The sequence below is a fragment of the Hydra viridissima genome, unplaced genomic scaffold (assembly GCF_058129835.1).
Source record: "Hydra viridissima isolate aposymbiotic clone 2 unplaced genomic scaffold, HvirCarnegie_v1 scaffold_8, whole genome shotgun sequence".
NCBI classification, from domain to species: domain Eukaryota; kingdom Metazoa; phylum Cnidaria; class Hydrozoa; order Anthoathecata; family Hydridae; genus Hydra; species Hydra viridissima.
Genome location: NW_028324307.1, coordinates 11,350,038 through 11,374,000, shown reverse-complemented (window position 1 = coordinate 11,374,000; position 23,963 = coordinate 11,350,038). Strand labels below are relative to the sequence as shown.

The following is a 23,963-nucleotide window of genomic DNA, read 5'->3' as shown; positions in this document are numbered from 1 at the left end:
TAATTTTTGCAAAGGTGTTTGAATCTTGCGCGAAGTTATGCGTAATAATATGCTTGTCCGAGAAGAAGGTTAAAGCTTCCGGATTGACCGACTTGAGCGTCGCCGGAGTTGAGAGTGACGACGAGCCTTCTTCCGGCTACGACGCTGGGCATGGAGTCTGCATTTGCAAAATTTCTGTAAAAGGAGATGGTGGTGGTGGATCCGATGGTGGAGTTGGATTGTAACAGCAGTCCAGTCGATGTGTTGTTGAATGATGATACGTTTGATCCGTTCCAAGAAGACAAATAAAAATCTTCCAATCCAGACGAGGAAAAGATGCATTTGCTGTTACCGTCATATCCAGAAAAAGTGGTGTAATTGTTGGTGTTGTATGGTGTCCAAGGACTGAGAACGTTTCCGTTTCCAGGAGGCAAATTGCCGTCGTACATTCTGACTCTCGATTCCCACCAGCTTCCAGAAGCACCGATGATGTGCATCCTGATGTATTTTAGAAAAACTCCATTTCCTTTTCTATTTGTGTCAAGCAAAACATATTCGTTTCCGTAAGTGGTGTTTAAATATCTGAAGGTTTTACAGTAAAGTTTGAAAAGAGGGATGGAGGCAGGAATGGAGGCAAGAGTGGAAATGAACGGTTGAATCCAGTAAGTGATTGTGGAGGTATTTTTGTTGACCAATTGGATGCTGATGTTTGTCCTGAACGGCGTGTCAAGAGTAAAATATCCTCCCAACGAAGTGTTGCTCAAAACGTTGCATCCTTGCAAAGAATTGGCGTAAAAAGGTCCGCCGATGGGTGAAAAAAGCAAGTCGCAAGCAAGTCCAGTGTTGTCCACTCCTATTCCTTCTGTGGTTTCTGAATAATTTCCAACGTTAATCTCACCATCTGTAAATATTCGAATGAAAACATTTCCAGGAAAAGTTCCACTGAGAGCCAACCACAACCTTCTCAGAACTCCAGGTCCGTCCGAGTAAGTGAAAACTGTTGTCGTGGCGGCTGATGCTATTGTTTGCGATTTTAATCCCAAGGACGAAAATCCTGAATTGGGAACAAGCCCTAAAAAGTTGGATTTTTGCAACAAAACGTCTGCGTAACTTTCTGTCGCGGCGTCTTGCGTGTTTGAAGGGTCGAGCACATTGATAAGTTTATGCGAATTCAAATCCAAGTCCGCTGTGCCAACTGAAGTTCCTCCTCCTCCTGTCGAATGCGTGTCCACGTAATTTTTTGTGGCGGCGTCGTGCGAGTTGGTTGGTTCTGCCAGGTTGATGATTTTTTGAGAGTTAAAATCAATGTCTGAAGTGATGGTGCTGGATCCATCCGTTTTAATATAAACGTTGCTTGTTGAGTCTGCTGTAAGATTTTCTAAATAAGCGCTGAACTCGTTTCTGTTGAATTTGTCAATCATTTTTTTAAAAGGGTGAAAATTTTTTTTAATTCGCAAGTGATCACCAAAGGGTGTTGACAACGTCTTGAAAGCTGTTTCCCTCTTCACATTTTTTCAAGCCGTAAAGACACAAGTGACCGCAATAAGACGTGTTTCCAAATTGAACCCTTTCGCTGTTGTAAAAGACAGGGCTTTTCAGATATTGAACCAATTCAACGAGAGGGGGTTGAGCGTAAGAGTCAAAGCTGAACTTTTCGTCTCCGTCTTTGAACCAACACACCCAATGAAACCCTCCGGTGCTTGAGTCCCCCGTGTTGATAATCCCGCATTCTTTTTTTCTCGGTTTTTTTGGCAATGTGTCTCTGACAAAAACCCCTCGAAAGTTTTTTATTTTTAATTTTTTTGCTGCCTCCATCAATTGAAAATTGGTCAAAGCCTCGTTCGGCAAAATAACTCCTTCCACATTGATCATTTTGTTCATTTTTTTATTTTGTTCATTTTTTTCTTTTTTTAATTTGCTTCCCCATTTTTGTCACTTACCTTTTGTTCCTTTTCTTTTAATTTGTAATGACCATAAGCCAACGTGTGAATTCCATCTTCCAAAATGATTCTTTTGTCATCGTCGGAGCTGAGAGAGGTTTTGTTGATTTCCTCCGTGTAAACGTCATGCAAATGGGATCGGATGACATTCATTTTGTTAATCTTTTCTTTTTTGGTTTCGAGACATTTTTTGTAATCGTCGTGTGTGATGTATTTTTCGACGACATATGTTTTCACCCCTTTGCATTTTTTGCATTTTTTTTCTTGTTTTTCTTGATGTATTTTGTGAGAGTAAAGTTTTGACCGGAGGCCGACAAGCTCTTCAATCTGTTTTCCTCTGGTTTCGTCTTTGAACATCCCAATGACCTTTTTGTTTAAACCCACTTTGAACCCGATGCTTTGAATGGATGGATGGCTTTTGCTGAAATCACTCGTGTCGAATTTTTTTTCCACATCGTCGGCAATGTCCTTGTAAAAATCGTCCGTTTTTATTTCATAAACCAGCGAGTCCGTGTCTGTCATCAGCAGCTTTGCGTTACCAGGATATTTTTTTTTGATGAAATCATAATGGAACTCGAACATTAAGGTTTTGCTCAAATCCAAAATGGACATCCCCAAATAAATTGGTTTGTTGAAAAAAATTTTTGTCCTTTTCATGTGAACGGCAATCAAGTTTTCGTCGAAAATCGTGTGCCGGTCGTAATTTGGTTTGGCCGACAACTTGATTGCCTTTTCCTTTTCTGTCACCAGTCTCACGTCCACTCGCTTTTCAATGTTCTCCATGGTTTTTCCAAACACCGAATTGTTCATCAGCTTGAAAAATTCCTTTTCAAACTCGCTGGTTGCTTTTGTTCTCAATTCTGTGTTGAGGTCAATGTAAGGTTTCAACCAATCCCGTTGCTCAAATTTTATTCCTCTGTGAACCTTTGATATTTTCATTCCCAATCGTTCATACAATGTCAGGTTTTCACAATGAAGGACATAATTTTTTTTGTCGTTTAAATTTGGAACGAGCTTATCCACTTTTCCAATTTTCATTCTCTCAGGGGCCAACGGATAATCGTTGTGTTCATCGTGAAGGCTTTCCGGATAATCCAAATCAACCTCCAAAATGCATGGATAATGTCTCCAATTGGACAGTTCGTCTTCTGACATCCATTTGAAACCGTGAGTGGGAAGGGATTTGCACATGGCCCATCCGTACAGGTTATTGGCGTCCAAGTATTGAATGAATTTTGATGGTTTGCTTGGATTGAACGAGTCACCCATGTATTTGTTGTTCGATTTTCCATGCCGATTGGAGATCATGCTGATCCCTCCACGGGTTCCTTTTTGGATCATTCGAAGCATGTCTGGGTCGCTCAACAATTCCAATTTTATTTTTGTCAGTTTCAAACAAGCGTCCCAAGCCAACCCGGGAGACGTGTAATACCAGGCTGGGTCGAGCTTGTAATGTTTCATGCAAACGTCCCTGAAATTTTCGAAGACGTCGGCCAGAATCAAAACATCCGACACGTTGTACAAATCGTGATAATCTCTGAACGTTTCGCATTGAAACACGTTCCAAACCGTTTGCGCATGCGCGTAATCTTCGTCGCTTATTTCATTGTGGTTGAGTTCTGAGAAAAACGCTTCTTTTGGAGGCAATTGCGTTTCTTGAAATTTATCGAATCCATCCACCCAACCGTAAGGGTAAACGCCTTTTTTTCGAAGCAAATCGAATTTTTCTCCTTCATAATGTTTTGAGAGGTTTTTGAACTCTTCCGGCTTTAAATTTTTCGACAAAGTTTCCAAACTGGAGGCCATGAATTTAAAACTGTCGATGAACCTCAATTCATTTTTTTTTTCTTTGGGTTTTCCGTCTTTCCCAATGTACTCTCCCACTTTGATTTTTTTCGAGAAGCTGATGTATTTTTCCTCGTTGCATGGGATGCAGTTTATTTCTCCACCCAATTTTTTGATAAACAAATGGCTGTCGTAACCTGACAGATTGTGAAAAACGACAGGAATGAATTTTGGGACTTTGTATTTTAAATTGCATTCGTTGTGTGCCGCTCCCCGATATTTTCCAGTAAAATGGCAGTGATCGCGCACCTTTTCTGCATCGAGAATTTTTTCTTCACAAATGTGACAAACCGTCGCTGATTTGAAATTATTTTCATCCTCCTTTGTGAAGACCATATTTTTTTTCAAGTTTTTCCCAAAAATTTCTTTTATTTTTTTTTCCAAACTTTCGACAAAAAATTGAGCCACGTCTTGGTTTTCGTTTGACGATTTGGAAATGAATGGTTCGCCGTCATAAACTGTTTCGTCAAAACATTTGATGTGAAAGGCAAAGGAGCTCGGAACGTGTCTTTGAAACTTTTTGGTGTACGACTTGTCTGGATTTTGTTCGCACGAGTCCATCGGTTTGACAAAGCTTTCAAAATCCGCGTAAACGATGAATGGAACCCTCATCGACCTTTCCATGTGTCCAAATTTCATGAACGAATCTTTTGGAGGAAGATCCATTCGTGTCGCGCTGTGCTCTCTGCAATAGGTCGAATGTTTTGAAAGATCCTCCTCGCTTTTCATCCCCTGCAAGCAATTTCTGCAAAAATATTTTCTCCCGTTTCTGTTGGATGCTTGTGATGAAATGAGTCGACTCAGATTTTTGATCAGACAATAATGATTTGTTTTTTCGTCTGAAATAAGCAGCAAATCTATTTCATGCTTTCTGTTCAAGCATTTCGATATTCGCAAAGGGTGAATGGATTCTTTTTCGTAACCAAAAACGTTGACGCTGATGTCTGGATTGTTTTTTTCAAATTTTTTGATTTGATCGAGTTTGACAGGAAATTCAATCCCTTCTCAGTTAAAATTTTTTGATTGTTCAATCAAGTCTTTGTCAATTCTTTCTCCATGTTTTTCTTTCATGTTCAACGCCCTGGTGACGCTCCACTTGAAGCATTCATTGTCTTCGTTCACCATGTTGATGATTGCTTTTTTGCTCGACAGAAAATCGTCGAGAGGGATATACGACCAACCACCGATGGGTCTGTAGTCAATTAAATTGATGTCCATTTTCAAGATGGCTGACACTGTGCAATTCGAGCCCATTTTGTTGTATTTTTCCATGTTTTCCAGGATCTCCTCTTTTGCTTTTTCATAAAATTCTCCCAAGTCCGTCGACTCCAAAATAATCCCAGCTTTTGATAAAAAAGGAACGATTCGATGCACCTCCTCTCCAGTTGTAAGGCTGACGCTCTCCATATCGATTGTCAAAACGAGGCTCGCTTTTTTGTTTTTATTCTCTTGAAGAATTTTGATCACGCCGTCTTTTGCCAAATTCAAAAAGTCTGAAGCGTCCTTTTGGTTTCCTTTGACTTGATGTGAAAATTGTTTGGCAACAAGTCTCAGCGCGTGATCGGTCAAATGAAAATCAATTGGTGGGTTTGCGAACACGAGCGATTTGAGAGACATGATTCTTTTTTTCAACTCTCTTTTTGTATTTTTCAATCTTTTTTTCACCATCTCTGGAACGTATGGATCAACAAACTCAAGCAAGCTGTTGAAACTGCTGACAGCAGCATTTGTCACAGACGTCGCAAACCTTGAAAAAACTCCAGGAACCATCACAGGAGACGAATCTGGAACAGGAGCGTCAAGCATATATTGTGATGACGGCTTTGGAGGAAGAGCTGGTTTTTGAGGAAGAGCTGGTTTCGGAGCGATGACAGGCTTTTGAACAGTTTGATGCGGAGCAATCGCAGGACGTGGAGCAATCGCAGGACGCGTAGCAGGAACAGGGCTTTGAGCAATCGAACGAGGAGCAGTCTTCACATCTGCCGTTCGTCTACGAGGATGACCAATGACAGGTCTTGTTGTTTTTATGGCTTCAACGAGTTGTTCCCTCGTCATTTTTGAAAATCCTTTTATCGCTCTGTCTCGAGCTTGATTTTTCAATGTTGCCATCGAAACTTTTTTTTCTTTGGCGATTTTGCTTTCCATTTTTTTATTGCCAAGAAAATTATTTAACTCAAATTCAATTTTTTTGGTTTTTCCGATTTTTTCGGGATTTCCGATTTTTCGCATTTTGCTTTCCATTTTTATTATGCCAAGAAATTTTTTTTCGGTTTTTCGGTGCCGGTTTTTTCAGGATTGCATGTTTTTTCGGTGCCGGTTTTTTCAATTCTTTTTTTCCGAGAATTGAAAAATTTTTTTTCGGACTTGGATTTTTTTTCATTTTTTCGGACTTGGATTTTTTTTTCTGTTTTCGAGTTTTTCAGAATTGAAGATCTCAATCTTGATTCCATTATCCACTTTTCCATCACGACGCTCCAAATATCTCCAGCCATGACCCGTCTTTTTCATCGCTTCGTAAAGTGATCCGTATTCAACCACATCTCCTGTTTCGATGTTGGTCGTTTTCACAGACACAGGTTTTTTTCGAATCGAACCAAGCCTCTCGTATTTTGGGTCGATCGGTTTTTTCACATTTTCCGTTTTCACATTTTCTTTTTTCGGTCGACCCACATGTCTGCATTCTTTTGCACCTTCCAAAAGCGAATCTTTGCTTACGAGATTGTTCTCAACCGCAATCATCAGCAAAGACAATAAGTTGTTTGAGGTTATTTTGACACCATTTTCTCTCAGCAAATTTTTCAGATAATTTTTTGTCAGTCTCATATTTTATTTTTGAAAAGAAAAAATTTTTTTTAAATCAATTTTTTTGTCTAGAATCCTTAATAAACAGCGTTCATGTTGTTTCCGTCTGAAGAAAATTGGATCAATTTGTCGGAAATGATCACTGCGAAAATAACGGTGTTGTCTGGAACAGCCGTTCTGAATTTTAGGTTGACAACCAATTCAGCCGTTTCGGAAACAACTCTTTCCTTTTGATTGCTGATGTCGACAAAAAACAACGGAAACAAATTTTTGTATTCAAGCAGAGTCAAACCGGATTGACAAACAAGCTCGTTTGTGCCATAATATTTTTCATCAAAAGTGAACGCATCGGAATGAGCCATGACCATTTTCTTTTCTCCAAAATTCAAGTCATAATTGTAATTTGGATATTTTATCCCATTGACGGTCACGAAAAAATTGTTGACGTCACAATGATCGAACACGGCTGGATTTGCGGTTTGACTGGAACCTCTGTTTGTCTGAAGACCAAACACGATAAATCTCGGAACGCTTTTGTCTGTGATCCTTCCAAGGGTCCAAGTGAATTCTGTGAGACCCGCTGGAATGGCTTGCCTTTCGACTTTGTTTGCTTTGTAAGCAACTGGAACGGTGATTTTCTTTGACATCAGGTTCAAAAATTCGGATTTTTTCAAAACATCAAGCTCAATCCTTGGCATGAAAAGTCGGAATTTTTTGATGTCGATCATTCCTGCAGTAACAGTTCCGGCTCTGTAAATGGCGTCATCGTATTCTTTTTTTGTAAAGGTGATCGTGTGTCTGAATCCGTAAACGACTTTGTCGTAAGTTTCGCAAAAACCAAAAATGTGCTTTAAAGGGATCCTGAACGAAAATGCGCCAATGGATGTGGTGTCTGCAAACAAGTGGTCTCGCCTGACGTTGAATCCTGTGGTTCCAGTTGCGTTTGAAGTATCTTTGTACCACATTTGCTTCAAACCATCGGCAAGCTGAAAACCGAAAGGATATTTCAACAATCCAAGCATGGTTGTTCCCTGACCTGGATACATGACTCTTTCCACTTGCTGTCCTGATAAATCGTAAGTGACGTCACTGAACAAATACATGATGGCGTTGTTCACCAAAGCAATGTTGTCTGCTGCTGCGTAAGCTGTCCCGTCTTGTTTTTTCAGAACCCCTTCGACGAGGATGTAAGCCTCAGACGGAAGTGTCAGCACAGACTGACAATCAATCTCAAAAACGATCGATCCTGAAGAATTTAAATCGAGGTTTGTTGGAAGGTACTCGAAAAAATCAACTTTTTCAATGCCTGTGTCGTTGAGAGGCTTTTCGTCAATTATTAATCTGTCGGTGTTTATCATTTTTTAAAATGAGAATAAAAAATTTATGCCATTTTTGATTCGTCAAAAAATCACGCAATCAAAATAACTCTCCCCATTTTGACCAGATCTTGGATTCTTGCTGCGTTCTATTTTGTCATTTTCTTTTTAATGGATGAACCAAACATTTTTTTGTGCAGCTCTTCCATCGGATTAACAGACTCATATTGCTTTGCCACATCGTTTAAAATCATGCTTGGGTTTGGCGTTCCTGTCTTGGTGTAAACTTTTTCAATCGCTTTTTTTCCTTTGTCGATGGCAACGTCTCTGGCGGTGGATATGGCTGAAGAGGCTAATTCTTTTCCGGCAGATCTGGCGGCGGTGATCGCTTCTCTTCCAATTTCGCTTGCTGCTGCTTTCCTCAATAAATGAAGAGATGACTTTGATGCGTTTGAAGCGATCATTCTCCTCAAAAAATTTTTAAATGTGTCAACGATCCCTCCTCCTCCAATGACGTTCTTTTTTAAATATCTTCTGTTGTTCACAATGAGCATTTTAAAAATGAGAAATTTTTTTTTTTAATTCGTGTTTCACGACTCGATGTATTTTTGAATCGATCGGTATTCCTCTTTGTTGATTTCCCCCTGCCTCAAAAGCTCGTCACAAATGGCAACAGCTTCGTTTCTCGATGCGATATTTCCAGCAAGACCCGCGGCGATGCTCAAACTGAGTCGCTGCACAAGAGCATTCGGATCGCTCGGAAGAATGATCACTCCGTGACCTTTTTTTCCCCTCGTTTTTGTGTAATTTTTTTCCCAAATTTTTGAAACAATCATTTCCCACTTTTCGCTTCTCGAAGCTTTTGGTACGGTCGGTCTCCCTTCTCTCTCCATTGCATGCGTTTCAACCAGTATTTTTTCATAATTTTTCAAGTCCTCGTCTGTCACCTTTGTCATATCAGGTCTTGATCTTGTGATCAGCTCCCAAAAATCTAAAGTCCCCTCAAACTTTTCACCATCAATAACGACGTCGTTTTCATCGATGGTGATTTCTTTGTTCCCAATAAACATTTTTCCTCGTTCTTTTGCGTGGATTCCAAAAACTCTGTCTGCGGAAAATTTTTTGGCAGCATATTTTGACAAATATTCCAAAGCAGTATTTCCAACATTCATTTTTCCAAACGTTTTTTCAGCACTTTTTGAACTTTCAAAAGACCGCTCGCTTTCTGGATAAGTCAAAGCCAGTGGACTGCTGTCAACCTCTCTGTATGCGATGCTTTTCAGCTCGTTTTTCACTTTTTCGTTGCTCTCGATCAACGGTTTAAAAAACTTGGACATATCAGTCTGATAATTCGCATCTGAAACGTTCCGGTTGATGCTCTCATTGTAAAGCTTCTCCCTGTTGGCCATGTAATTTTTCACAATCTCATCTCTCTTTTTCGGGTCTTGTATTTTAAAGAATTCCATTTTTTAAAATACGCAGAAAAAAAAACTTAAACACAAACTCGTTTGCGTTTGCGTTCATTTTCCCTATTTGTAAAAGTTGTTAAATGCTTGAATGGCTTCTTCTCTTCCTTTTTGGATCAACGACTCTTTGGTCAATTCGTCAATGCTGCTTTTTGTTTTTGTTCGGATTTCTTCAGTCATGGTTTTAAATTTTTGAAGCTCGCCGAGGATGAGTTCGTATTCGGAATTGCTCACAAACCCGTCCATGAGCGATTTTGAAATGTGATCGCTAATCGTGTTCAATTTTGACTCTGAAAGAACTTTTATTTTTTCGTGCTTTTCGGCCTTCAACAACATTTTTTTGTTTTGATGGTTTCCGAAAATGGACAAAGCCCCCAATCCAATTGCAACCCCCTCGCATGCAATCGAAACTGGAGTGGCAACAACGGTTGACAAAAGCGCAATGCCTGTAATCCCCAAACCAAGGCACAACGTTTGCAACCCATCGTCTGCGAAACGAATAATTTTTGCCACTCGAAGGTACTTTTTGCTCAAAGCCATTCTTTTCACTTTTTCATCCTCCATTTCTTTTTGGATCTCACTGATCTTTTGAAGACGATATGAATCATCGGATGGTGCTGTTGGAAGAACTGGATAAATTTTTTCAGTATTTTTCATTATCTCCATCTTTTTAACAAAGACATATTTTTTTAATTCGAATCGATGTGATTTATTTTGCAAAGCTTTTCGCCTTTTTTGACAATAACGTCATTTCCGCTGTTGTTGGTTATATCCAAAATGACGTCATCAACAGACTCTGAAAAAATGGCATCGTTTTTGTTAAAGTTTAATTTGTCGCTTATTTTGTTCATCAAAGTGACGACTGCGATTCCTCTTTCAAAACTCAATCCAACAGACAACGATATTGACGTGTGAGCAAGAGCAGCAAATTTAATGTCTTTCTGAGCAAAAATCTCATGATGACCGTTTATGTTAAAACAGTTTGGATGAACCAAATCTTTTTTTGTCACAATAATATTTTGAGATGTCTTTTTTTGCAGATTTTTGATTGTCTCCACCAAATTTTCAAGCTCTTTGATTCTTTCCACCAAGTTTTCCAAATTTTTGGTTCGATCCGACTCTTTGAATTTTTCCAACTCTTTGATCCTGTCATCCATGTGTCCCAAATACATTTTCGAGATCTCCAAACTCGAATCAACATGTCTTTCTGCCGATGAGACGTTTTTAAAAAACTTGTGAGGGGCATGCATTTTTTAACATGAAAAGAAAATGTTTTAACTCATTTTATTTTATTTTTTTTTTCTTCGTGTTTTTTCACTCTCTGGCTCCTTTTTGCAACAGCAATTCGACGACTTCGCTATGAACGTTTTCGGAGGCTATGTGTAACGGCGTCTTGTTGTCTTTATCTCGCGCGTTTAGGTCTGCTCCGTTTTGCAACAGCAATTCGACAACTTCGCGATGACCTACTTGAGATGCATAGTACAACGGCGTCCATTTGTCTTTATCTCGCGCGTTGAGGTCTGCTCCGTTTTGCAACAGCAATTCGACAACTTCAACATGGTCTAAAAGTGATGCTATGTGTAACGGTGTCAATTGGCTTTGGCCGAACGAGTTGAGGTCTGCTCCGTTTTGCAACAGCAATTCGACAACTTCGCGATGACCGAAAAAACATGCCGTGTGCAGCGGCGTTTCTTTGAAAACATTTTGGGCGTTAACGTCTGCTCCGTGATGAATCAGACATTCGACAGCTGCAAGATTACCTACTCGAGATGCACAGTGCAATGGCGTCCATTTGTCTTTATCTCGCGCGTTGACATCGGCTCCGTTTTGCAACAAATGCCTGACAATTTCCGATTCCTCGCGCAATAACATACATTCGTTTTCAATGGACATCTTTTTAATATGAAAAGAAAATTTTTTTTAACTCATTTTATTTTCATTTTTTTCTTCGTATTTTCACATTTCTTCTTCGTGTTTTCACATTTCTTCTTCGTCAGATTCCATTTCTCCCAAATCCAAATCACCACCCATGATGCTTTGGACTGAAGTCTCATTTTTTGCAATGACCACTTCGGGAATCCTAACCTGAATGGACTCGATCTGTGCTCCCACAAAAACACCTTCGATTCTCAAAGAGGCAACAGCAAAACACTTTTGTCGAACATATTCCAAAGGATTCACTTTAACCAGCTTTTTGTTCTCCTTTTTGAAAAACAAAGAAGAAACCTCAATGTTTTTTTCGCTTTTCTTTGTGAACAATTTTCCGAAAAAAATGGGAGCTGCATGTGGATTATCTTCTTTGTTTTTGAAAATGGACAAATCCTCTGTCATTACTTTTTTTGTTCTTCCTCCTTTTTTCAAAGTTGGAATCATTTCCTTGACTTTTTCGCGAAGAAATTCTGATATTTTTTCAGTCACCTCGATGAACTTTTTTTCTTTTTCGCTCATTCCATTTTTTTCATTGAAACCGAGAAAGGACATCGAATATCCCTCCAGCTCTTTCGTTCCAAAATTGCAGTTCTCAAACACACCCAGAGAAAACAAAACGGGTGTTCTCAAAACAAAAGGACCTTTTCCAGATGGGTACTCATAAAAAAGCGGAATCTTTTGGTACTGAATGGGCCTGGTTGCTGAATAAATCTCTCCAACTGACAATTTGCTGTCATCAAAATTCTCAATCGTCACGAAATTCATCTTTTTTATATGAAAAGAAAAATTTTTTAACTCATTTTTTTCAAACGGATCAATTCATTATTCTCCACCCATGAGTTGAACGAGTCTGGATATCCTTTCCATTTGACCAGTGATTTGCTTTTTGTTCTGCGAACGATTTTTTCAATCCTGAATATTTCTTGATGCGTCTTTTGCATCTCCTGCTCATAAAAAGTGCCTTGAATGTCTTCACCGTTGGCGTCGGCAATCTTGTACGTGGATGGATCCGTTCGCTGAACTATGGACACTGTGAAAACCTCTTCAGTCCATCTCGGCGTGTACCCTTTTTCAAAATGGGGCTTCTTTTTTGTGATCCTCACTTTGTCTCCCATTAAAAATTTCGGCTCTGGTCTTTCTTTTGGCATCTTTCCATTCAGATTCATCCAGACCATATTTCTATTCTTTTCCTCGCTGGCTTCAATCGGTGTCATTTTGATGGACGAGTGCTTTGTGCTGTTGTAATTTTTCACCATTTCGTCCAAAACATCAATGTATTTATTGGTGCTGTTGGCTGAAAAATATTTAAACATTTTTTCTTTCATCGTTCTGTTCCATCGCTCGACGACGCAACTTTTTTCCTCGTTTTCAGTGGAGTACAATTAAACACCCAACGCTTTCACGTGCTTGTTGTAAAACTCTTTTCCTTTGTCCACCCACATTTTGACGCACTTTCTTTCACCAAAAATCTTTTTCAACGCTTCAGCCACTTCAAGACCCGTTTTGCTTTTCAACGGAACGATCCATCCATACTTTGAAAACACGTCGATCACCATGAGCAAATATTTTATTCCATTGTTGAATTTTGAAAACGATTGCATGTCAACCAAATCGACAGCCCATATTTCATCGATGTCGTTCACAAACACTTTTCTTTTTTTAAAATGGCGAACGACCGGTTTGTGAAGCTCTTCTGCAAGCTGATCCGTCCATTTCAGGGGAATTTTTTTTTTTTGCATATCCTTCAGATCCGTGGAAATTCTTCGAATTTTTAGAGACACCCAATCCGAATTTGGCTTTGGCTTTGATGATGGGTGCAATAAGCTTTCTTTCGTTTATTTCTTTTTGAGTGGGGTTTGGAATGGAGTCCATTTCTTCAAGCATCATTTGATCTGCCAAATTTCTGCTTTGAACGTCGTTTAAATATTTATATGCCAAATCATGGTGATATGCCGCATTGTCCACTCTGTCCACCGGTTTGCTCCACTCCTGATACATGTCGGTGGATGTGAGCCTTTTGTCCAGGTTTGTGCCAGGTCCTGCAAAATTCATTCCTGGAACATGCATCTCTCCTGGAAATTTTGCCCACGGAAGCTTTATTTTTTTTGAAAAATTGTTGATTGATTCCACCAAATCACCTCCTTTTGTTGAAGAAGATGATCCATGCGAAGAAACAAACTTGCATTTGGTCGTTCCACAAGAGTCACAATTCCCTTTGATCATGTTTCTGTTGTTTTTTGTCCTCTCATTTCTCAAATGGATCGTTTCTGTTTTCCTTTTGCATTTGACGCAGAACATTTTTTTTATTTAAAATATTTTTTTTGTTTAAATAAAAATGAAAGTGACCGATTTGTCATGGAATATTGGAAAAAACAAAAGAAACAACAACGATCTTTTACCAAGAAGCATTCGAGGAATCATCGTTGGAAAGTCCGGATGCGGAAAAACAACCTTGCTTCTCAATTTACTGCTCAAACCTGGATGGTTGGATTATAACCATTTGCAAGTCTTTGGCAAATCTCTTTTCCAACCCGAGTACAAAATACTGAAAAGCTCGTTCGAAAAAAATTTGCCAAGAGAGATCATCCTCGATTTGTTCGATGTCAATGTCCAAAAAATAATGGAAAAATTAAATCTAAACCCTGAAGATGTGATTGATGATCTTTCAAAAGAATGTGGTGAAGAAACAGACATGGAGTGTCAATTTTTTGAAACAGCTGACGATGTGCCTGAACCTGAAGATCTCGATTCAACAAAAAACAATCTAATGATCTTTGACGATTTGCAATTGACCAAACAAAACAAATGCGAAAAATATTACATCCGAGGAAGACATTCCAACGTGGACTGCTTTTACCTTGCTCAAAATTATTTTATGCTCCCCAGACAAACCATCCGAGAAAACACCAATTTTATTTGCTTGTTTCCTCAAGACTCAAAAAATATTGACCACATTTATCGAGACCACGTTTCGAGCGACATGAAAAAAGAAGAGTTCAAAAAATTTTGCAGAGACTGCTGGTCTGAACCTCACGGATTTGCCGTTATCGATTTGTCCTCAAACAAAAAAGAGAGAAAATATCGAAGAGGATTTAACATTTCTCCGAAGAAAAAAAAAATTTCTGATTAAAAAAAAATTCACCCATTTAAAAAATGTCAGGAATAATCATCGATGTGGATGGAACATCCAACATAATAACAACAAATTTTTTGGACAAAATCGTTTTTGAAAAAGAAAAAAAATATGAGATGGCTTTTCTCGGTCTTGAGACGTACAACAGCTTTCCAAACATCACCAGCAAAAACAATTCTTTCAGGTACAGCATGACCAACGGTGTCAATTGGGAAAACGTCGTCATTCCAGAAGGAAGCTACGACATCATCGACATCAACAATTATTTGCAAAAAACCGTCTCAAACACAATCAAAAATTATGCGTCTCAAAGCTCAAGTTACGTCACCACAAATAAAATCAGTTACTCACCAGAAAACATCAAGATTGGATCCAATTCAAACACTTTAAAATCAACCATCAAACTTGGATTAAATTATTTGATGGATTTGAACGTGGAAAACAGCATCGCATCCCTTTTGGGCTTCACAAAAAGACAATTAGACTCCAATTCCGAATACGAGTCCGACGACATTGTCAGAATCACAAACGTCAACACGATCAGAATCGTCAACAACGTCATCGGGTCAGCATACATCAATGGCTCTCAATTAAATTGCATTTACTCCTTTTACCCCTCTGTGGGTCCTGGCTTTAAAATCATCGAAAGACCCACCCATTTGGTTTACCTCCCTGTCAAAGTACCAGAAATTTCCACGATGATCACACGCATTGTCGATCAAAACGGAAATCTAATCGACTTTCGCGGTGAGGACATCACGATCCGTTATCACATTCGAGAAGTGAAATAAATATTTTTTCCGGCATTTAAAAATGAGCAATTACATTCGTGTCAAGTTAAATGTATCTCAGGGACAGATCGACAAAATAAAAAAATCAATCATTGAAGGAAAACCCGCGAGCATCCGCATTTCAAATGATAATCTTCACGGAAACGGCATTTTACTTTTAACAGAAAGCCAACACCGAAAAATTGTTGACGCTCTCAATCGAGGAGTTGGAGTCACCATAAAAATGAGCAAAACTCAATTGGAACACAACGCAAAAGTTGAAGGAGGATTTCTTGGTGCTCTTTTGCCTTTATTGGGAAGGGTTGCAGCCAAAGCCGTCCCAGTTTTTGGTAAGGCCGCTTTGGGAGGTGTTGCCTCTTCTCTTGGTTCCAATATGATCGACAAAATTTTAGGAAATGGAATAAAATCAGAAGGAGGTTTTCTTCCTTTTCTTTTGCCTTTATTGGGAGCCCTTGCGCCCACTTTGATCGAAAAAATTGTTGGAAATGGTATTGCTTACCTCAAAAGCAATGGAAAAGGAATGAAAATTGCCACATACAAAGGAGACGGACTGTTTTTAACACCCTGGGTCACAGGAAGCTCACTCAAAGATGGATTATACTTCAAAAGAGACAGAAAATATGTGCCCATCTTATCTTAATTTCTTCTCAGACCCATTCTCAAAAATCCTTTAAAAAAAATTTTTTTTTCTTGACATATTAAAATGAACGGAAAAACAAGGATCTTGAGAAATGAGGACGGAACAATTAAAAGCATAAAAACACTTGACCCCATTGAATATTTGAGGAGCAAAGGAGTTGGATGGCGCGAAATTGGAATTTACAAATCAATTCTCAAACAAAAACTTGAAGAAAAACAAGAACAAATAAAAAAAGAAATTTTTCGCGCAAGATTCAAACACCTTTGCAAAAATTAAATTTTTTTTCATGATGCTTTATCACGTCATGAAAAAACGTTTTCCAGACACCCCAAAATCATCAAAACATTTTCACACCCCTCAATTATCAAAAAAATACAAAACGGAGATCAAAACATTTTCACACCCCTCAATTATCAAAAAAATACAAAACGGAGATCAAAAATGGGTTTGTCCCAGAACTCTCCTTTTCTAGTAGTAATATTTATGTACTCTGGAACATATTAATATACTACTATATCATTTGAAAAAGAAAAAAGTTATCTATAAAAACAACTAAAAGTTTGTAAGCGAGTTCAAAAAATAAACTTGATTTAAAAAACGATTTTGAAACAAATTAATAATATTAGTATATTATTGAGTTTTATAATTTATATTACAAGTTCATACAACTAGCAATGTTTTGAATGTTGTCAGGAAGTTTACTATTTAGTTCGAATACGTAATGTTCTAGAAAAGATAAGGTTTTTTGGAGTTTCTTTGGATATGCGATATCAAAAATATAATATGAATAGATGACAAGACCCAAGCCACAAGTTATATCAGGAACGGAATTGCTTATTGTCACCCCGTCAACTACAAGACTTATTCGTGTTGGATTTATAGCATCTCCCTCAACTTTTAGAGCTGGGGTAGGATAGATTGGATCCTAATTAAAAAAGAGAAGCACAATATTAACAAATATTGAAAATTGCATTAGTTAACTTAATTAATATATATATTTGTAACATTTATATTTGTTTATTTTAACTATTTGCATATATACATATATACATACATATATACATATATATATATATATATATATATATATATATATATATATATATATATATATATATATATGCAAATAATTAAAATAAAAAAATATAAATGTTAAATATATTAAAATGTATATAAAACAATAAAGTTGACTTTAATTGTTTGAGTTTTTAAATAATAAAAAGTAAACTGAATTTTTATTCAAATAAATGAATACTAAAACGATTTAGATGATAATGATAAACTAAGCATGGGAATTTCGGCCTTCGAAATCGACGAAATTAAACGAAATTCGTGTTTCAATTTCGTATCGAAATTTATATTGAATTTCGAAAGACGAAATTTTTAAATATTACAAATTCCCGAATTTCGAAATTAAAACTTGTTTAATTTCGTGTCAATTTCGTTACTTTCAATGACCCGAAATTATACGAAATTTTTTCGCGAAATTAAACAATCCAAAAAATCGAAATTTCGTTCTCAATTTCGATCCGAAATTGAAACACGAATTTCGTTTAATTTCGTCGATTTCGAAGGCCGAAATTCCCATGCTTATGATAAACATTCATTTAAATGAACATACTGATCAACAAAACTTACTAGTGTCATAGTGAATAAAAGTGTTTCTTCGTCACAAAAAATGCTTGGAAGTATTAATGCATGAAGGTTTTTCATTGTTGCTAAAAATAGAAAAATAATTTACAAAATTCGAGTAACAATTAAATAATTTTAATGTTAAATTAACAATTATTACCATCACTAATCTCATCTTGTATATCATTGCACAATGTTTTCCATCTAGCTAACAAAGGTTTTTTAAATCTATCAACTTCTTTATTCCCTCCTTCATTCTACCCAATAATAACAAGCAGTTATTATCAATATCTTTATTTGTAATAGCTCTTGCTGCTGCAAAAAGCTAAAAATAAAACAAAGAAAATGACATCACAAAGCCGCTAAATAAAGAAAAAAAAAATTTACTCCCACCCTAACATTGCAGGGGCAATTCAAGAAAAATTTGGGAAGCGGTACCCCAGAGCAGCATGAACAAAAGCACAGACTAATAAAAAATTGAATTAACACAGAAATATTATTCTTGATTTTCCCACACCAAAGAAGAAAAAAAAATCAAACTAATAGTCTTACTTAGTTTTATTATAATTTTAATTTTGTTATGTATTTTATATATAATTTATGTTTATTTAAAGAATATTTCTTTATAAAAGTAATAACAAATGAAATTTGCTATTTCAGGGTTTGTGTTAAATGGGATGATTATTGCTCATATCATGAGCGTTGCGGTTTTAAGACAACAGTAACAGAACAATATAGATATAAAATAAGTAATAAACCACTTACAATTTTTTCATAGTAAAGTGCTGGGGATTTATTAAGGACATCCAAAATTTTTTCATTTTGGCATGTATATTTTAATGCCTCAATTGACAAGACAATCTGGTGAGCCAAAAATTCTTTATCAGGTCGCAGTTTTTGACACTCATCAACCATACTTTTTATAACATCTTGAGTTATACCATCATCCACATTCTATAGTATAATAATTAAAATATGGTAAGTAATTTTTTCATATAAACATGTATTATATATGCTGCGAAATCATGATTACCTTATCACTTAAATGATGGCAGTGACGTTTTGCTTAGTACAGATTAGTAGACTCATTTAGCAAATCAGAGTTACGCTTACGACCAGAATTAATTCTAGAGTACTTTATCTTAAACTGTGCAACTTGCTCATCATTTAGAAGAGGGCGTCTTGCTCGCTGAAATTTTGCCTTCAACAAATACACAAGAAGTTCCTGACAGTAGAATAAAAGAAAAACTTCTGTAGCTATATAATTTTGTAACATCATTGATATTATTAGTTTTAATTATACAGTTAAATACTCACAGAGCCATTGCAGTGATGAGGTTTTAGTGAAGGATACCTTAGGAAAAGCTCATTTGCTATTTCATAGAAGTTACTTGTACTTGGAAATCTATAAAGCATTCACTTTGGTGAAAAGCAATAAAATATTTCATTTCAATTTTTATTATTATTGAAGAGATAGTTATATGTTAAGAAATATAAAATAGCAACATTTCGCCAACTTTGATACTGATGATAAATAATGCTTACTTTCAAAATTTGAAAATTATATTATTTTGACTTATAATTTAAACAGTAATCAAAATACTTACAACCCATACTGTTGCTTCATGATATCAAAAAGAAAATCCATTATGTACTCCTTTAGTTTTGATCTTTTTGGAAGACTAAAGTTAATTTCTTTTCTTTCCACAGCAGCAAGTAGAAGAGGGGGCAATGTCAGTTTATCTGACAGAATACTAAAGGTAAAGTTCAAGACATTAAATTAAAGACCTTAGTGCTAAAAAGAAAATATATTTCAATCAATATCGTTATATGTTCCTTTTTTTTTGAAAATTATTAAAAATTTAATTAAATTATAATTCATTTATTAGTTATTTAAATATTACATTTACTGATTTTTATTTATTGATTTAAATTTTTAAAACAAAAAGACTATCCAAAAAAAAGATTACAATGTTTTCTCTCAACATTTTTTTTGTGACTTAAGTACTTTTAGCACTAAAGTCTTTAATTATGCACAAACTTTTTATGTTATATAGCCCTAATAGTGTAAAAGTGTGCACACACAAAATCTTGGCTAAATATATTGTATCAATTTATTTTTTTGTTTAATAATATAACATTTTAAATAAGATAACATTTAAGGGAAAATAAACAGTTATAAATGTTTACAAATAAACAAAACATAACTTACTAAGGTTCAGAAATGGTCAGTGCCTCATTAATGTCACAAACAGGTGGCACTGTAAAGCTTACACTACAAGAGTTTAATATAGGCGATGAAGATCTTACACATATAACATTCTTTGATGCTAATTCTTTCTTAAAAATGATTCTGTCTTTAATTGGAGGAATTAGTTCCTTTAACATGAAATTGTCTATATCGTTGATAACCAAACCATCAATATCTTCTTCTGTATAACAATATCTAATATTAAAAAAAAACCTTACTGAATGGAATGTTCAACATGTTTAAATTGAAATGAAAGGCTTGAAAAATGTGAATAAATGTTTAACATTTAATGTTTAACATTTCTAAGTATGTATCAAGGTACATTTTTATATTTCTGCTATGCTATATTTTTATCATAAAATAGATCAAGAATTAGTACAATGCCTTATATTGTACCAATTCTTGTATAAACCAATTTATATTATATGAAAATCAGATGAAACACTTTTAATTGAAATCAGTGAAAATCTAAAAATAAAATTTTGTTGAGTTATAATCAGGTAAACAAACAACTGAAATGCATACAAATGTAATATTATTTTATTGCTAAACTACGTAAAGTAACTAAAAGTTGTCCATCAGAGATTAAATATCCATCCAAGGGTTCATGAAATACTTCTTGTTCAGAAAGAATAACAACCCAAGACGATATTTCAATCAAATTATAGGCATGTGAATAAAAAAGAAATTTTTCACAAGAACACAGTTTACCACACAAGAACCATAAACCATTAATTTTAAGGATATACTTGAGTGACATAAAAATAGGAGTACCATCATCTAGAATGTTAAAAACAATAAAGTCAACAGCTTGGTAGGAACAATGATTCACTGAAACATTTGTCACTTTCCACATTTGAGTGTTTTGATCAAGTAAAAAGTTATGTGTAAGTTCTGTTTGAAGACCTTCAGGTAATGAAGGTAATGATATAATAATACCATTTCTTTGATTATGTTGCTCAATTTTCATAAAATCAACAGAATTTAATTCACAACATTGGCGCATTTGATGGCGCTTTCACAATGTATAAGTGATGTTTTTAAAATTAGAAACAACACGAGAAAGACACTTAAAGTAGTTGTGCTTGGCTTCAAATCACATGCACCATAAATGTCGCAAAGGTCCAAAAAGTTCAATTTGTCTGGGATAATGCACCATGTAGTGCATTTTAGGAATAAAATTATTTGGCCATATAAAAGAATTAACAAATGATGCAATCATATGAGCTAAATATCCTAGAGAATCTCTTTTAATAATTGGTGAAAATATGATATCAGCTATATTTCTTAGTTCAAGATATACCAACCAGTAGGCAGGGCAAACATCATTAAAACTGGATATGTAACCAAATATTATAATTGGCAGACGTCAAAAAAAACACCACAACTCAGATGCTTTTCCAATTATTCGACCCTTCTTAGACAAAACTGATGCACTTAGAGGCACTGGTTTACTTTTTTTATCATTAAATCCAAATGAAAAATTACATATTTCAAAATTAAGCTGTTTAAGAGAAATAACGTTATGTGATATCAATTTTTGGATAACTAGTTTCAAAACCATAGGAACTATTCCTTCTAAGAAATCATGGTGGATGTCAGGTGGAAAACTTTCCAAAACTTTAAAAAATGGCAGATTATCCAAGCAGCATGATTGATTTATTCCATAAACAGATTTGTTAACAGGAAATTTATTTATAGCATTTAACTGTTGATTGTAGTTATCATCTGTTCTTAAATAACAGTCAGTGTGATATTCTTTTAGCTTCATTGTTTTAAAATGAACCATACAGGTTCTACAAACCCTACCCGAACTAAAACAACAGCGAAAACCTGCTAGTGCATGAGCTGCTAAGTTGTCAGCTGAAACTGTTGCAAGACTAACTTTAAGTGATTGAGTAACATTGTTAGTTTTTAAAATAATCCCATTGTTGCTCAACTCTGTAAGTTCATCAATTAATGGCTTCATAATTTCAGAATAAGACGTTTTCTTAAGAATATTAGAACCAATGCAGCTAAATGAACTTGAGACATTTGGGAGCGAAAGCGTGGATGCAAATTTCCAATAGTGTAATAAATACCAATAATTTTGTGTTTGCCTCTCTTGAAACCTAAAGGATTAACAGATTCAAACTCATCTATGAACAAATGAATATGAATTACAGTTGCGTCAATAGAAAACAAACGATGTTTTTTAAAAATCTCTCCATCATGGAAATCGCTTAGATTGTCTTTATTGGTGTCTGGAATTGCTATTTTATTTAAATAATTACCAGATTCATTGAAAACCTCTTCATTTGAAAGTATTTTTTCAAGATTACATTTCAAACTTATATAATAAAATTTATGAACTTTGTTATTTGAATCAATAATTTTAATTTCAATCGGCTCGACCATAGAAAGAGTTTTTTTACAAAACTTAACAAGTTGATATTCACTCATAAAATGAGAAAAGACATCACACAGATGGTCACTATCTAAAATACTTTTAAGTGTAGTATCTATTGGCATTGGTAAGCACTTCTCGATGACATCGTTGTATGATGTCAAAAAGGTTTGAAAAAGTTCTTTAAAATCTGATACAAATTCAATGTGAGCTTGGCTGGAAACTAAATGTTTTTCTCTCAATTTTAGAAACATTAATCCAACACAATATTTTAATTCAGACACAATCTTTAAAAAAAGAGAGTGACTATCAACTACTACTTCAGAAGTGTCACAACTAAAAATTAATTCTGCTTTATTAACCACAGACTTGCTATACTCATTATCTTTTTGTTTTAAACCATAGTTCTTATGAAAGCGGTAGACATGTTTTCGAAAGCTACTTATGTTATGAAATGTTTTTTTGCAACTTGTATAACAGCATTCTACATTAAAGTTAAAATCATGACTGTGGTAAACCGTTAAATGTCTCAGCAACTTAGAGAGGTTTATGGTTGAATGGTGGCAAATAGAGCAAAAAAATGTATTTTCCATGTCGCAAAATATGATTTCAGGAAATTATAGAACACCTTTAAAAGCACCTCTATATTTAGTTGGCCCAATTGAATCTAACCAACTGCAACAATCCAATGAATCCCATTGTTTAATGTTTGCCTAAAAAATAGTTAAAAAACTAAATTTTAATCTAACTTTTAATTTCAATTTTTATAATTATATAATATATGCAAATTATATATATATATATATATATATATATATATATATATATATATATATATATATATATATATATATATATATATATATATATATATATATATATATATATATATATGTATATATATATATATATATATATATATATATATATATATATATATATATATATATATATATATATATATATATATATATATATATATATATACACACACATACATACAGAGTTCATGGCAGTTTTGAAAACCCATTTTCCCTGACTTTCATCTATTTTTATGTATTTTTCTCTGAGTTTGTGCAGTTAAAAGCATATATTTCCCTGTTAATGTTGAAGGATATAATACTTTTTGCAACTGAATCCTTGCTACAAAAACATATAGTTACTATAGTAATCAGTTTATCTAAACATATAGCTAATATATATTATAAAAGTTATAAAACCACTGTAGTGAGCAACTTTCAATATTAAAAAAGATTCAAAAACTGTATATTGCAAAATAACTTCAATCTAAATACTAAAATAAAAAATATTCCCAGAGTTTGCCTTAATTTTTAAGAAAAATCCCTTGACTTTTCCAGGTATTCCATGATTTTCTAAATTCTATAAACTATATATATATATATATATATATATATATATATATATATATATATATATATATATATATATATATATATATATATATATATATATATATATATATATATAAATGATATATTTAAATGATATATTTGATATAAATGATATATTTAAATGATATATTAAATATATAAATGATATATTTAAAATAGTTAAGAAAAGTACTCAAAAGGTTAACTGCATAACTAAAAACCTAAAAACGTTTATGGTTCATGATTGTTTTTATGACAACTAAGCATTTCAATCATCGCATTTTAAAGTAACTTGCCTTGTAAAAATCTTTGGATAAAACTTACTAATCACTACTTGGCATAGTAAACTGCTTTCAAATGATAGTTTTCCTTTCCTGCCATTGAAACTAAACAATGACCAAACTTCGTTTACTGCTGTTGTGCGCATAATGCGCCGAACTGCATCTTTAAAATTCCGGCCAC

At 34.9% G+C, this 23,963-nt stretch overlaps 1 protein-coding gene and 1 pseudogene across 2 annotated transcripts; both read right to left on the bottom strand.

The window, feature by feature from the left end:
- Positions 1 to 10,662: 10,662 nt before the first annotated feature.
- On the bottom strand, positions 10,663 to 11,241 carry LOC149885084 (uncharacterized). Its single transcript, XM_090094617.1, has one exon. It carries the CDS (start codon positions 11,239 to 11,241, stop codon positions 10,663 to 10,665), a length of 579 nt encoding a protein of 192 aa, XP_089950743.1.
- A 4,986-nt stretch (positions 11,242 to 16,227) lies between these two features.
- On the bottom strand, positions 16,228 to 23,916 carry LOC149885083 (sterile alpha motif domain-containing protein 3-like; annotated as a pseudogene). The gene is made up of 11 exons (XR_016454873.1): positions 23,826 to 23,916; positions 23,109 to 23,497; positions 22,739 to 22,823; positions 19,686 to 19,919; positions 19,081 to 19,227; positions 18,791 to 18,878; positions 18,507 to 18,698; positions 18,239 to 18,427; positions 17,634 to 17,798; positions 17,480 to 17,559; positions 16,228 to 16,766 (listed from the first exon to the last, which is right to left on the bottom strand). The product of XR_016454873.1 is annotated as a sterile alpha motif domain-containing protein 3-like (transcript).
- Positions 23,917 to 23,963: the final 47 nt, after the last annotated feature.

Excerpts from the sequence above, each read along its gene's own strand:
- LOC149885084 (XM_090094617.1), bottom strand. The coding sequence starts at position 11,241 with ATGTCCATTGAAAACGAATGTATGTTATTGCGCGAGGAATCGGAAATT.